Source organism: Tupaia chinensis, unplaced genomic scaffold (assembly GCF_000334495.1).
Source record: "Tupaia chinensis unplaced genomic scaffold, TupChi_1.0 Scaffold146740_1, whole genome shotgun sequence".
NCBI classification, from domain to species: Eukaryota; Metazoa; Chordata; class Mammalia; order Scandentia; family Tupaiidae; genus Tupaia; species Tupaia belangeri.
In genome coordinates this window covers 365,980-382,007 of record NW_006206595.1, presented here as the reverse complement: position 1 = coordinate 382,007, position 16,028 = coordinate 365,980, and the positions used below count along the sequence as shown (strand labels likewise).

Here is a 16,028-nt window from a genome sequence, read left to right as displayed (position 1 = left end):
TATTATTTTGGGGGGGATGAAATATGTATATTATTTATTTAGTTTTAAAACATACCTAATACAAAGTTTAATGGTTTGTATCGCTGCTTAATCTTAAATAGTCTAGAAACAGAACAGTCTAAAGTTTTACTGTACTAGTTTAAGTAACCCATTCTCTGTAGAAATATTGCTATGTTAATTTCCCTGGAGTTTAAAGTTTTATATTCAAATTGCTTACATTTAAAAACCTTTCTGAAGTTTGTATAATACCTTACAAAAGATTATTTTATGATACATTAACAAAACTCCACTCCACTTTCTCCAATAATAAACAAAAAGAATTTTTTTTTGGGGAGAGGTTTTCGCTATAGGGCGCGTGCGCTCGCCAGACAGAGACATAGAGACAGAAAGCGAGAAATCACCCCTCAGGGGGGATGGTCACGCCGCAATCCCTTCTCCTCCATTCTCCTCCCGGGATCTTGGGCACGCACGCACAGGCGCCCGGCATGGGTCCAGGACGCAAACCGCGGTCGACTATGTGGGAGTCCAGCGACATAGCCATTACACTAACTGCTGGTTCCCAATAAACAAATGTTTTTTAAACTGTTACTTTTTAAATGATGTGAAACCAGTGAAAATTGAGTGCTGCCTTTAGAATCATCTTGCTTGGAGAAGAATATTCTATGCTTTATCACTTGTTGCCATGCTTTACAGAGATAGGGTCTGTAGTCTACATTGGCATCACATTTAGAAGCATAAGGCAGCTCTTCTGGTAAGTTTGAGGTTTTCTGCATTATACTTTGTATTGTTGCAAAGAGAACCAAGTGGTACTCATTCACAAGTTTCTCTAAGAACTGAGAACATTTCTTCAGAGTAGACTCCTGCAAGTTAACACTTTCTCCTCCACTGGCCTGGTCTATCCAGTAAAAAGCAGACAGGCTATCCAAAATCAGAAGACAGAGGGATGAGTGACTACAGAACATAGTTTCCAGAGAATAGAGTGAGGAGCAACTGGGTGCTACTACTGCAGTATACCAGAAAGTCTTCCAAGGCAGAACTTGATTATTTCTTCAGAGCTTTCAGACGGTCTATGTTCAAGAATGGTAGCAAGCTGGAGTATATCGAAGTGGTAATCAGTATCAATAAATGGGACTTCAACTTCCAGTCCACCTTCTGATTTTGGAAGTATATATCGTGTTGTTAAATGACAGAGCATTTCTGTTTTTCCAGTTCCTTATGGACCATGAAATTCAAGAATATCACTATGCACAGGTGACTCTTCATCAGCAAACAAATATAGTTCTATTTCTTCCAAGGAACTTCTACCTTCAAGTCGGGCAAGGAGCATGCCAGACTCCCATCTTTTGGCTGCTAGACTTGTTCTGACTGTAAGAGTTATCTATGTATGGCCTGCAGGCCAAATTGGAATTTCACAGAAACAGCCGTGCTCATTTGTTCCGGCATCTTGGGCTGCCTCTGTCCCAGACTCAGCCCCGTGGAAGTCACTGCACATAGCCCTGAAGGCTCGGTCACAAGGGACTGAACTTTCCTGCCACCCAAGCCATTTACCAACCGCGCAGGCCCCGCAGCCAGTCAGAAGCCAGCCGGGCGTGACACACGTGCGCACTGCTAACAGAATGTGGCGAGAGAGCAAACTGCCAGCTCTGGGACTCAAATCTAGGTCGACCATGTGGGAGTCCAGTGGCTTTAACCACCACACCACCTGCTGGCCCCAATAAATAAATATTTTTTAAAAGGTTCCCATGGGGCGGGCAGGTAGAGCGGTGCTTAAGGTGCTGGACTCCCAACTGGCCTGCTGAAGTTTGAGGCCCAGACCTGGAGGCTTGCTTTCTCATTCCCTCCTCACCCCAACCCCCCCACCTCTTGTCTCTTTTGAGTCAAATTTAAAAATTAATAATAATGGGACCAGCAGATGGCATAGTATTTATGTTGCTGGATTCTCATGTAGTCAACTACAGTTTGAGTCCCGAACCTGGTAGCTTAAAACTCACGGGGGGGCGGAGAGGGACCAGCGGTTGGCATAATGGCTGTCGCTGGACTCCCATGTAGTCGACTGTGGTTCGAGTCCCAGACCCAGTGGCTTAAACTCACACCGCGCGCGAGTTTATGCGTGCCCAAGATCCCAAGAGAATGGAGAAGGTACTGCGGCATGGCCATCCCCCCGGGGGATGATTTCTCAATTTCTGTCTGTCTCTCTGTCTTTCTGGAGAATGCATGCACCCTATAGCAAAAACCTCTGAAAACAAAAAGAAACAAAAAACAATTCACTCTGGTGCATGTGCACGCATGCCCAAAATCCCAAGAGGAGAATGGAGGAGAAAGGATTGTGGAGTAGCCATCCCCCAGGATGTAATTTCTCACTTTCTGTCTCTATGGCAAGCGCATGCACCCTACAGGAAAAGTCTAAAATAATTATTAAAATAATAGTAATAATAGGGGCCGGCAGGCGACATGGTGGTTAAGGGCACTGGACTCCCACATGGTCGACTGCGGTTCGAGTCTCAGACCCGGCAGCTTGCTTTCTCACTTTCTCTCTCTTTCACTCTGTCCCTCTCTGGTCAAACTAAAATAAATAAAGTTGAATAAAATAGTTCTCTAAAAAAATAATAATAAAATTAAATAACTCTAAAAAAAAAAAAAAACTCCCAATGGCCAAAGCTGGGACAACTTGAGCAACAAAATGTACTATTGGATTACAATCCAAGTATAAAATAAATGCATATGAACACATACTAATGTAAATGATCAAATAAGTAAATGAGAAAGAGGTAAAACTTCCTTACTTGAGGCCAGCAGGTGGTGTGGTGATTAAGGCACTGGATTCCCAGATCGCTGACTGTGGTATAAGCCCCAGACCCACCAGCTTGAAAATCACCTCAGCTGAGAGTGGGTGCATGCACAAAATCGTAAGAGAATAGAGAAGGGATTGTGGTGTTCCCATTTTCCCTCTGAGGAAAGGGGGGGGGTGATTTCTCACCTCCCCTCTGTCTTTGGAGAATGCATATGCCCTATGTCAAAAACCTAGAAAAAAAAAATTGAACTTTCTTTTTTTGGGGAGAGATTTTTGCTATAGGGCGCATGAGCTCACCAGAAAGACAGAGACAAACAGAGAGACAGGAAGCGAGAAATCACCCCCCCAGGGGAGCTGGTCACACCGCAAATCTTTCTCCTCCATTCTCCTCTTGGGATCTTGGGCACGCACGCACACGCACCCAGCTTGAGTTTAAGTCACCAGGTCCAGGACTCTAACCACGGTCAACTACATAGGAGTCCAGCGATAGCCATTATGCCAACTGCTTGTCCCAAAAAATCTAACTTTTAAGAATTTAAAATAATATAAATGTAGGTACTATTACCCTCCCCCGCTTTTTTAAGTTTTTGGATTTTTTTTGCCTTAGGGTATGTGTGCTCACTGGAGAGACAGAAATAAATGACAAAAAGTGAGGAATCACTCCTCTCCCTGGGGAATGACCTCGTCACAATCCCTTCTCTTCCATTCTCCTAGACTCATGGGCATGCACATGTATGTGCCTAGCCTGAGTTTCAAACCACTGGGTCCAGGACTCAAACTGTGGTTGGCCATATGGGAGTCTGGTGAAGTAACCACTATGCCATTTGCGGGCTCCAATTCTTTTTTTTCTTTTAAAGGTTTTTGCCATAGCGTACGTGTACTTGCTAGAGAGAGATCAGGCAATGAGAAATCACCCCCAGGGGGAGATAGTCACACCTGTCCAGATTTTGGGCACACACGTACAGGCATGCACACACGTACCCAGCATGATTGTTTTTAAGAATTATTTTTATTTAACTTTATTTATTTTTATTTTCCCAGAGGAGAGAGAGAGGTAAAGTGAGAAAGCAAGCTGCTAGGTCCAGGACTCAAGCTGTGGTTGGCCATGTGGGAGTCCAAGCACCACTAACCACTGCACCACCTGCCGCCCTGCCCCCCAGCATTATTATTTTGGGGAGATTTTTGCTCTAGGGTGCTTGTGCTCTCCAGAGAGACAGAGACAGAGAGACAGAAAGTGAGAAATCATCTCCGGGAGGGAAGGGGTGGTGACGCCACATTCCCATTTCCTCCATTCTCCTCTTGGGATTTTGGGCACGTATGCACACTTGCCTGGCGTGTGTTTTAAACTGCTAGGTCCAGGACTCAAACTGCAGTTGACTATATGGGAGTCCAGCAACATAACCTTTATGCTATCTGTTGGTCCCCCCACCATGATTTTTTAAGCTGTCAGGTCCAGGGCTCAAATTACCGCGAACCACGGTCCACTACATGGGAGTCCAGCAACATAGCCATTACGCTAACTGCTGGTCCCAACCTGGAATTATTCTAAAATAAAATGTTTATGTTTTAAAAAGTTGGGGGGAATCCAGCAGGTGGAGTAGCAGTTATGTCGCTGAATTCCCATAAGGCTAAGGTACGAGTTCTGGACCTGGTGGCTTGAAAAATGACACACAGGGTGTATGAGTGAGTGCCCAATATCCCAGGAGGAGAATGGAGAGGGGATTATTGTATGGGAATCCTCCCTGGGGGGTGACTTCTCACTTTCCTTCTTGCTCTCTCCCCAAGCGCAAAAACCTCTTGGGAACAAAAAAGTTGGGAGGACCAGCCCCAAAGCCTAGTGGTTAGATAGCTGGATCCCACATGGTTGACTATGGTTCAAATCCCAACAGAATGGCTTCAAAAATATGCCCTGCAAGTGCGCAAGAATGCTGTAAATCCCAGAAGGACTGAGAAATGCTTAAAGGATTATGGTGTGGCCACGCCCCACTGGGAGGTACTTTCTTCCCTCCCTCCAGTGCAAGAGCATACACCCTATGGCAAATACCTAAAAAAAAAAAAAAAGTTGGAGCTGCCCCTGTTCTTCTTGGTCTCCCACATTTCTATATAGCCGTGGCACACTAATCTGGTGAAACTGTTTTCTGGTGGTTAAGTATAGGGTAACTGTACTAATTAATGTATGGAAGCACAACACAGTATAGCCGGAAACCTTTGAGGGGTCCAGGATATCAAATTATAATAACCATGTACTTCCCATCCCAACCCTCTCAATACACCAGAGACATGGCTTTTTATTAAAAAACTTTTTAATTGGTTTACAAAGGAGCTACAGACTACATTGAAACTAATCTTTGTACAAAAGGGGCGGGGGAAGAGCCCCCAAATACCCAGAGACAAAAGGTAGGGGGAGAGACAAGAAAGGAAGACAGATATAAAAGGAACAGGAAGAAACTGAGAGAGATTAGCATCATACATACAGGGGGAGGGGGAGCAAGATGAGAGAGCATTTAAAAGTATTTATCCACACAAGCCCTGGTGATCACTAGATTGAAACCAACAACAAACACAGCATGAGATTATTAAGAAATTTAAAAGGCAACAGTGGTATGGAGACTGGTTATTGCCAGTGTTAAGAGACAGAAATAAACTTGTTTTAGGCACCAGAGATTGAAGCACCACCCCTCCCTCCCCCGACCCCCAGAAAGATGGACTAGGGAAGAGGAAGCAGGCTCTGGGGTATACACAGATGGGGGTATCCTCAGGTCATACTTTCCCCAAAGTCTTTGTGCCTTAGACTCTAGGTAAGGGCTATGGGATGTTACTAGGAGAAAGGGATGATCAGAAATGTGAAGACTGCTCTGTCCACACTGTTCATGAGCAGTTGCTGGGCAAGTGGAGGGCTGGATAGACAAAGCCCATTCCCCAGTGGAGAAGGCACGGAGTAATTCCTGAAAGCGACTACAAGAAAACACACACACCCCAAGAGGTACTGACAAAGTCCTCGCTACCTGTACCCCCAGCCTAATCTCGTTTGTTACGTTTTTTTCCTGACACTGAGTTGGGTCTCAGGGGAATTGAGGGACAGACCACACTTCCTACTCCCTTAGCACAGAAAAGGAAGGCTGGGGCTGTCTGATAATGAGGAAAGGGAAAATAGGACAATACTCCTTTCTCTCAAGATGGATGATGTGGAGGAAATCTTTTTGTTTGGGGAAATCAGAATGGAAAAGAGTTGAGAGGAATGAAGCCAGGGACACCCCTTTTTCTTTCTCAGCCTTTAATCTAAGGTGAGTGAGCCAAATCTGGAAGAGGGAGTAGGAATTTAAGCTTAAGGCTGCTTAATGTCTTCCTGGGGGCTGGTGTTTGGGGAAGGCAGACAAGAAAAGAAACAGGTCAACCTCAAAGCTGGTCTGCTTGTCCTCCTAGAAGAGGTCTGTAGCCCTGGAACTGAGCCGAGAGAGGCACCAGAGAGAGCACAGTCTCCCAAACAAAAGTAATAACCTGTCTATATTTTATCAGCAGTTTTCAAAAGCAATGTTTCCGGGGCTGGAGAAGTGCCATATCTTCCTCCCTTTCCCCAAAGCTACTGCTGCCACCTTTCATCCTTGTACATAAGTTACTGGCTCTCTTCTAAGGGAAGATGGGACTTTGAGATTTCACATTTCTCCTCCCAATCCCAGGAGGCTACCCAGCTTCGGCTAGGGAAAGGGAGAGCTATGCAAAAGGCTCCTCACTTGAGGCAGCTAGACTGTCCTCATTTCCTGGGTACCTGATCTCTCAAACTCCCGATCTGATCCCAAGGTCAAAAAGGCATCAGGGTACTTACAAATAAGTAAAAACTTTAAGCAAGTAGCACCAGGGCTCCCCCAAGGCATAATAGGGGCCTGATTAGCACCCCCCAGAAGAACCCCTCATAAAGTATATAAATTTATTGCGTCCTAGCAAAGATCTGCAGCTTCCAGTATTCACACAATGTGAAGATTTAACAATACAAAATATATTCTGAAAGTCAAACACCTGCAGTTCATAGTGCTTTCTCAGATTTGTTAAAAAAATACAATGCTTAGATTCCTATATAGGATATACAAAAGCCAAAAATATATATATGTATATAGTAGAAATAAATCAGCCATAGTAATTACAGCTTTTGTCTCCAACCCTCCCCCAATCATAATCTATACCCCACACTTCAGTCCATACTTTCTGGGATCAAAGGTTCTACTTATTCTGAACCAGGCTGAGAAATAAATCATTAAATTCATCCTACAGAGCACCCACAGACAAGAGTGCCAGCTGGGAGGTCTCTGAAGAAAGATGGTGTGGGTTGTTATTGCTCTGGGTAAAAAGTGAGACAGTCCAATGATAAACAGATGAATATGAATGGACGACCCAAAAGGACAAGGGAATGAGTGCTTTTGTATCACCCTGCTCTTGGCATCTCTCAGCCCTGCAAGGTTTGGTCATTTAAAAAACTTACCAAAAAAAAAAAAATATCCAGAATCAATATGTCAGTTACATTAACTTCTGCTGGCCAAAAGTTCAAGAAAAAAGTATTTTAAGTAATGAGCTCCTGACTCAAGGCAGGTAGGCTCCTAACTTCCTGTGAAAAAGACTGAATGGTTCCCTGCTGTTGGAAGACAAAAGCAGAAACTTCTGTGTAAGGGCCAAACAAGATACCAGATCTGGAGCTTAGAGAAAGTGGAAAGAACTGGATATAAATTCACACATGGTAATGCTAATCAAGGGGGATGAAACCAACAGCTTTCCATCCAAGAGAGACACATTATCAAATAACCATCTAAATGCCTGTCATCCTCAGCATCGTTAAGCTTGTTTACAATAATTCCAAACTGGAGAAGACTCCATTTCTTGAAATGTTCTAGCAAAATACTGCACAGTCCAGTGAATTACCCTGTCCCTTTCCTTCGAAAGATGCCAATATACATGATTACAAATATAAAATAATGGGTTCTGAGTTCTGCCTTTCAGTGGGAATAAAGAATGTGACAGTGGCTGGGCATGGATGACTTCAGCATCAATAAAACTTGATCTGGGGAAAGTTCCTTGCATTAGTTCCTGAGTGTTGAAAACAGTATTAAGTCTGCAGAAAAAGGATCAAATGGAGTGAACTACTGTTCAGAGTATTAGCAGTTATTATATTTTAAGTTAAACAACAACATAAACTTACCCAAAACCTAATTTGGATGGATTTTATATAAAATATATAGTAGAATCATAGCATCATCTATTTGTAGCCAAGGTAAAAAAAGACATGCTATAGATCTGAATGTTGGGTTCATTTTGAAACACAAAAATAGTTCCTTCTTTAAAAGAGTAGAAGAATATTCCCCCATTCATAATTGTAACTGATTTAGTATCAACAGAGAAATTACTTCATGAATATACCCAGGTTTTAAGATATATTTCTAGGTAATGGGCCTGAAAAGCATTTTGATCTGAATTTGATTTATTGTCCAACAGTTTCAAATATAATTTCTCATCTGTGTGTAGATACATTCAAGCATAAACACACATTCGCACACACAGTCATACACAAACACGTCACTTTCTATCAGATCAGGGTAACTTTTTATTGCAGGTCTTTTTTAGTATTGGCTAACAGAAAACCTATCCCCAACCTAACAGTTACACACATACACGCAGCCATTTCCACACTTCCTCACAGTGAAAAGCTCTCTAACAAGATACCAAAAGGTCAAGAGAGACAATGTTTTTAATGGCTGGGCCTTGAGGACAATTCTGGTTGCATTTAAATCTCAGTGGCAAATGCACTAAGAGTTCCCTGCCGCTAAAATTTTGGATCAGTTTCTTCTAGAATCAGGCCACGGAGAAAGCAGGATGATTTCTCCCAATCTCTCCTATAAACCACAGTGGTAAGACAAGATTTTTTTTTGTTCTGGGCTATCATTCCCAAGATCATGTGCTGCCTTTTCCCTTAGGAACCAACCAAGGACATACAAGGAAGAATTAAGGGAAAAGATCCTAAGAATCACTGTCTTGCCACTAGTACATGCTCTGGGTTCTGCAGAATGGAAACCTGGACCAGATTCATGGCTGATGTTCCTTTACAACACAATGGGAAAGAAACTACGGGGGATGTTCAAAAGAGGAGGTTTATTTCCTTTCAGAACGTGTACCCAGAAGCCCACGCATCAAAGCATGGAGCTACCTTGGAAGACAAGGGCACCAAAGTCCAGATACTTCACTAAGTCCTGAATCCAACTATTATAAGTCACGTCCTCCTCTGAGCACCTCATTTCCTACTAAAACTCCCTGCTTATTATTTGGCCAATTTTTTTTACAGTTTATATCAACTGATCCAGGGTCTCTTACACAATTCCACAGAAAGATTTCTAACTCTTAATGCTTAGAGCAACTAATGAAGGGAGACACCTTTGACTCTCCAGCACCAAGAAGGTGCCTGCGTCAGTAGTATTTTGATCACTCCCTTCAGAGCTATCTGAAGCATCAGCCTGAGCTGCAAGGGTTTTCCATTCTGCTGTTGGGTCTAAGGCCTTTAAAGATTGAAGTGCCTTATGCAAGAATCACTACCAAAAACAAAACATGAAATGATCTGGTGAGAGAAGGGGGAACAGAAAGAGTTGAGTCAGGAAAGGAGTGCAAGAAGCTGATCCCAAATAAAAAGACAAAATTAAGGAAGGAAAAACATTATGTATGTAAATATAAACTAAAAGCAGAGCATATGAATGCTTAATCGGTGGGAAGCCAAGACAACATCTACAGAAAAGCATGATGTGTCACAACAAGGCTCAGCCATAGGGAAATAAGGCAATATAAAAAATGACCAAGGTATTTTGGTCACAGAATGGTCTCCTTCCTCCTCCCAGCCAACCCCTGTGAATGCATCTCTATATATCTTTTTATATATATAATATATATAATATAGAATCTGTTTTTTGTTAAAAAGTATTTCAATGATCATATATATTTTTATCAAGGCATGATGGCTTCAGGAAAGGGGGGATCCATCATGGGAGAGCTGAGAAGGGAAACATAGGAAGGGGAGGCTGGGGTAAGAAGTTAAGAAGAAACTAGGGTCAAACAAATGCTCACCCTCGTCAAAGGGTGGCACCAACAGGATTTTCACTAATGTTTCCCACCTTCAGGGAGGCACTGATGAATACAGGTGGGTGCCAGGACCCCGTCTCTTCTCTTGCATTCCTCCCCCCAATTCTTCCCACCACCATGCATTTTAATGCCTCATGGCTCTCTCTCCCACATGTCTCTTGGACCCATGCTACCTTGCATCCCAGGGTTGATGGGTATGGCCCATATGTCTCTGGCCCCAGGTGCCTCATCTCAGAAGCCATTGCCACTGATATTAATGGACTGCAGATCTGCCACCTGCATGACGTTGATGCCACTGTTGGCAAGACGGGCAATACCCTCTGGACAGATGGCCTCCATGGCTACCATATTGGTGGTAATAAGGGCTGAAGGGGTGGCAGTGCCGCTGCCCTCTGAACCTGCCCCACTGTCCAGGGGCAAAGTGCCCACACTCAGGGCTACACCTGGGCCTCCCTTCTTATTCTGGTGGGTCTTGATATGCTTTGACAGGTGGTCACTCCTCATGAAGCGCTTAGGACACTCAGGGCAGGCAAATTTCTTTTCACCTAGGCAAAGGAAAAGAGAAGATAAAAAGCTAACATGTCAGAAAGTGCAGTTACCTTGCCAATTCGCTGCCCTCTAATTATATTAGGCAAAATATGCCCAGTCTTAGAAGGTGATAAAAACCTGGGGGGGCCAGCAGGTGGCATGGTGGTTAAGGTGCTAGATTCCCACACAACCATTCATGGTTCAAGTGCCCTACCTTGTAGCTTGCTTCTTTCTCTCCCTCTCTCTCTGGTGAGCACACATGCTCTACAGCAAACTTAAAGAATTATTTATTTACTTTTACTTATTATTATTGAGAGATTTCTGTTATAGGGTATGTATGCAGGCTGAAGAGAAAGAGAGACAGAAAGTGATTAATCACCCCATGGGGGGGGATGGCCATGTCACAATCTCCTCTTGGGATTTTGGGGCACACATGCACAAATGCCCAGTGTGAGATTTGTTTGTTTGTTTCAGAAAGTGAGAAATCACCTCCCAAGAGGGATGGGCACACCACAATCCCTTCTCCCCCCAGGATCTTGGGCAGGCATGCACACACGCTTGGCCTGAGTTTAAGCCACTGGGTCTGGGACTCAAACCGTGGTTGACTACACGGGAGTCCAGCAACATAGCCATCATGCCAACTGCTGGTCCCTGTTTGTTTTTAAGAGCAAGATTTTTGCTATAGGGTGTGTGCTCACCAGACAGAGAGCGAGAAATCACCCCCCGGGGGATGGCCCCAATGCAATTCCTTCTCCTCCAGTCTCCTCTCAGGATTGAGGGCACACACACATGCACCCAGCAGGAGGTTTACATCACTGGGTCTGGGACTCAAACCGTGGTCGACTACACGGGAGTCCAGCGACATAGCCATCATGCCAACTGCTGATCACTGTTTGAGTCCTTTTAAGAGTGAGATTTTTGCTATAGGGTATGTGCTCACCAAACAGAGAGAGAGAGAGAGAGAGAGACAGAAAGTGAGAAATCACCCCCCCCGGGGGATGGCCCCAACGCAATTCCTTCTCCTCCAGTCTCCTCTCAGGATTGAGGGCACGCACACACATGCACCCAGCGAGAGGTTTACATCGCTGGGTCTGAGACTCAAACTGTGGTTGACCATGTGGGAGTCCAGTGATGTAACTATTATGCCATCTGCTGGTCCCCACACTGTGAGTTTTAAGCTCCTGGTCTGGGACTCTACTGCGGGAGTCCAGAGACGTAACCACTACACCATTTGCTGGTCCCTCAAAAATATCTTAAAAACAAAAGAAAATCTCACTGGAGAGCCAGCCAGAGGTGTGTTGGTTAAGGCCATGTTCTACATGGTCAACTGAACAATTCAAGTCCTAGATCTAGTGGCTTGAGAAACATGTCAGGCACACAAATTCCAAAAGTAGGGAACAATGGAGAAGGAATTGTGTGCATTTACCCCCCCCCGACACAAGGAGGGGTGTTCTCTTTCCCCTTCTCTCTCCAGTGAATGTACATGCCCTCTGACAAATTGAAAAAAAAAAAATTCTACTCAAAATTTACCTCCTTAAAAATTTCCTAGATAAATGGCAATTCATTTATGACTTCTATATATGGTTTCAAGCATAAATTGCTTAGAAATTTTGTTTACTGCTTAGGTATATTTTGTTTCTCTTCATTTTGGTCTATTAATACTTCTCTCCTCTCTGGGCTCCTTTTTTAAAAAAGTAATTATTTATTTGATTTTATTATTTATTTATTTATTTTAATTTGACCAGGGAGAGACACAGAGAGAGAGAGAGAAAGTGAGAAAGCAAACTTCCAGGTCCAGGACTTGAACTGTGGTTGGTCATGTGGGAGTGTCCAGCACCTTAACCACCATGTCACCTCTCTGGGTTCCTTACCTGTGTGTGTGCGTTTGTGCCTCTGTAGCTCATCCGAACGTGTGAAGCGTTTTCCACAGTATGACCAGGTACACATGAAAGGCCTCTCGCCTGTATGCCAGCGCAAGTGTGCTCGGAGGTGTGAGGTCTTGCCATATACTTTGCCACAGCCTTGGATGTGGCAAATGTGCTGTTTCTTTTTGCCAGGATCCCCAGAGCCCCTGAAAGTGAGAGAACAGAACTATTAATCTATTCATTCTATAGACAGAAATTAAAGAACCACAAAGTATTAGTAACAATCACCCAAGCTGCTCAAAACTAACTCAAAATTTATTTTTAAGATAAAATATTGGAACCAGCAGTTAGCATAATGGCTATGTTGCTAGACTCCCATGTAGCCAACCGTGGTTCAAGTCCTGGACCCAGTGGCTTAAAACTCACGCCGGGGACGTGTGCATGAGTGCCCAAGATCCTGAGAGGAGAATGGAGGAGAAGGGATTGCAGCATGGCCATCCCCTCAGGGGGGTGATTTCTCGCTTTCTGTCTCTCTCTGCCTGGAGAGCACACGTGCCCTATAGCAAAAACCTCTCCCAAAATAAATAAATAAATAAAGATAAAATATTAACTTATTAACTGATTGCTGTCTTTTCTCTTTTTCTGCTTTTATGAGGGGTGGAGATGAGAGGGACAGAGAGAGAAGGGGAGAGAAACAGAGATGAGCGTTGCGATAGAGTCTCATTGTACCAGGATCCTCCTGCCCTGGCCTTCCAACAAGCTGGGATTACAGGCACGCACAGCAGCATCCAGCAGCCAGGCTTCCCATGCAGCTTCCAGCCTAGCAGGTGACACAACCTGTGTGTCATTATGGCTAGCCCTGATTGTGGTTTTTCCTTTTTTTTAATTCCTGATAAAGTGTGTGCACGCACATGAAAGAGAGAGAATTATCCTCCACAGAATCTTTACACCACAATCCCCTTCTCTTCAGTCCTTTAGTTCATTAGGATCTTGGGCACGTGCATACATGTTTGGTATGTTTCAAGATAACCAGGTCAGAAATATTTTAAAGTACTGTACTATTCCCTCTGCAACACTGTGGAGTCTGAAATACTTTTAGAAAATCAACTCTCTGGAACAGCAGATGACATAATAGTTATGTCATTGGACTCCCATGTAGTGGGACTATGGTTTGAGTCCTGGACCCGGAGGCTTAAAATTCAAGTCAGGTCATGTGCCTAAAATCCCAAGGGGAGAATGGAGAAGAAGAGATTGTGGCGTGGCCATCTCCTCTGGGGAGGTGAGTTCTTGATTTCTGACTCTCTTGTCTGTCTTTCTAGCAAGTGCACATGCCCTATAGCAAAAATCTCTCCAAAAAGAAAAAAGAAAGAAAGAAAGGAAGGAAGGAAAAAAAAGAAAAATTAACTATTTTCCTTTTACTTCCAAATCAATTCATTTTTCTTTATATTAAGAGACTGGTAGGATCAACTCACCTTCCTTCACTGTCTTTACAGTAGGGGCAGGTGCATGCTTCCCGCCTGGTCCTCCGGCCAGCTTGCGGTTGGGTGTCTGGGCTGTTTTCTCCTTCCTCTCCACCTGCTGTGTCATCATGTATTCCATCACCACCAGCCCCATGGAGACCAAGCTGAGCTCCATGATCACCTGAAATTAAGAGAAAAGTTTCAAGGTGGGAAATGGGGAAGACATCACAGCCACAGACATCTCATTAACACCCTATATGCACAGAGCATTTTTTTCAGTCTGAAGCCACATTCATTGATAACATACCCCAAATCCAGAGTTGTCAGTGAAAGTACAAAGAACCAATAAGTATATGAAAATGTGGTCAAATTCACTCACAAGTTTTAAAATGTAACTCTATTTGTGATGAATCTATAATTTTTAGCCTATCGGATTATGGAAAGTAAAAATTCTTATAGGGACCAGCAGATGCCATAATGGATATATTGCTGGACTCCCACATAGCCAACCGTGATTTGAGTCCCAGACCAGGTGGCTTAACACTCATGCCAGGCATGTGTACATGTGTGCCCAAGCTCCCAAGAGTAGAAAGGAGGAGAAGGAACTTTGGTGTGGCCATTCCTCCTGCCCTAGGAGGTGATTTTTCACTTTCTATCTCTCTGTCTCTTTCTGTTTCTCTGGTGAGCTCATGCATCCTATAGCAAAAATCTCTCTAAAAAAAACAAACCAACAAATAAAAAACTCTTATAATATGTAACAATTGCAAGGATATGGAGAAATAGGCATTTTCATATACAGGTGGTGATAAATTAGTACAACCGTACTAAAGACAAATTTGGCAATATTATAAACTTTAATTTGAACCAGCAATGTCCTACTGATATACTCAAAGGTAGACAAAGATATGCTGACAATATTTTCTGTAGCTATTTCTTTATTTTGCGGGGGAGAGATCCTTGCTATAGGGCGTGTGTGCTTGCCAAAAAGACAGAGACAGAAAGTGAGAAATCACCCCCCAGGGGGGATGGCCATGCCGCAATCCCTTCTCCTCCTCCTCCATTCTCTTGGGATCTTGGGCACGCACATACATGCGTCTGGTGTGAGTTTAAGCCACCAGGTCCAAGGCTTGAACTGTGGTCAACTACATGGGAGTCCAGCAAACTTGCCATCTGCTGGTCCCTCTGTAGCTATTTCTTTTCTTTTCTTTTTTTTTTTTTTTGAGAGGTTTTTCACTATAGGGCGCGTGCGCTCACCAGACAGACAGAGAGAGACAGAGACAGAAAGTGAGAAATCACCCCCCAGGGGGGATGGCCATGCCGCAATCCCTTCTCCTCCATTCTCCTCTCGGGATCTTGGTCGGGCACGAATGCACACGTGCCTGGTGTGAGTTTTAAGCCACCGGGTCTAGGACTCGAACCGTGGTCGACTACGTGGGAGTCCAGCGACATAGCCATTACGCTAACTGCTGGTCCCTGTAGCTATTTCTAATAACAAAAAAACTAAAAATGATCTAAAGATACATAATCATTAAGAAACCAGAGAAGTAAATTATCTTAAACTTATACAATGGGTTACTATACAGCCATTAACAAGAATGAGATAAAGTTATATACTGTATAGAAAGATTGCAGCAAGTCTCTTACTCATTCTAGAGTTATCTCCAGAACTAAAATGCTACGGAAATGACTGAAAGTAAAACTCCAAACTAGAAACCATATAAAAACCTAAGGAAGTTCAAAGGGTAAATAGCATGAGGGGGATTTTGGCAAACAAGTAAAAATATTATGCTATCCAACAGGAAATAGTACACATATATTATGCATTTTGACACAAAGAGGAAAGAGCTGAGGTTGAAGGTATTTCTGTATTGCTATATCTACACCCCAGGAAAATTTTAATTTAATATTACATGCTTTTCAAAAGAAAACTATCAAGACCAGATGGCATAATGGTTACGTCAATGGAATCTCATGTAGTCAAGCGCAGTTCAAGTCCCAGATCTTGCGACTTACAACTCATACCAGGCACATGTGCATGCATGCCCAACATCCCAAGAGGAGAAGGGATTGCAGTGTGGCCATCTTCCCCGGAGGGTGATTTCCTACTGTCTGTCTGTCCAGCAAATGCTGCGCCCTATAGCAAAAATCTCTCTCAAAATGGGGCTGCCTGGTGGTGTGGTGGTAAAGGCACTGGACTCCTACATGGCCAACCACGGTTCAAGTCCTGGACCTGGAGGCTTTCCTACTTTCTATCTCTTTCTCACCCTATTTCTTTCC

General features: G+C 43.6%; 1 protein-coding gene and 1 pseudogene across 4 annotated transcripts in view; both read right to left on the bottom strand.

The window, feature by feature from the left end:
- Positions 1 to 275: 275 nt before the first annotated feature.
- On the bottom strand, positions 276 to 1,523 carry LOC102473420 (DNA repair protein XRCC2-like; annotated as a pseudogene).
- A 4,312-nt stretch (positions 1,524 to 5,835) lies between these two features.
- The window catches only part of SP1 (Sp1 transcription factor), a 63,224-nt gene continuing 53,031 nt past the window's right edge, over positions 5,836 to 16,028 (bottom strand). For all 4 annotated transcript variants that reach the window (XM_027768536.1, XM_006169064.3, XM_027768537.1 and 1 more), the window contains exons 4-6: positions 13,764 to 13,932; positions 12,298 to 12,497; positions 5,836 to 10,443 (exon numbers count right to left, since the gene is read on the bottom strand). In XM_027768536.1, the coding sequence (XP_027624337.1) occupies positions 10,130 to 10,443; positions 12,298 to 12,497; positions 13,764 to 13,932 (683 nt within the window). In that variant the 3' untranslated portion in view covers positions 5,836 to 10,129. The remainder of the gene's footprint in view (positions 10,444 to 12,297; positions 12,498 to 13,763; positions 13,933 to 16,028) is intronic.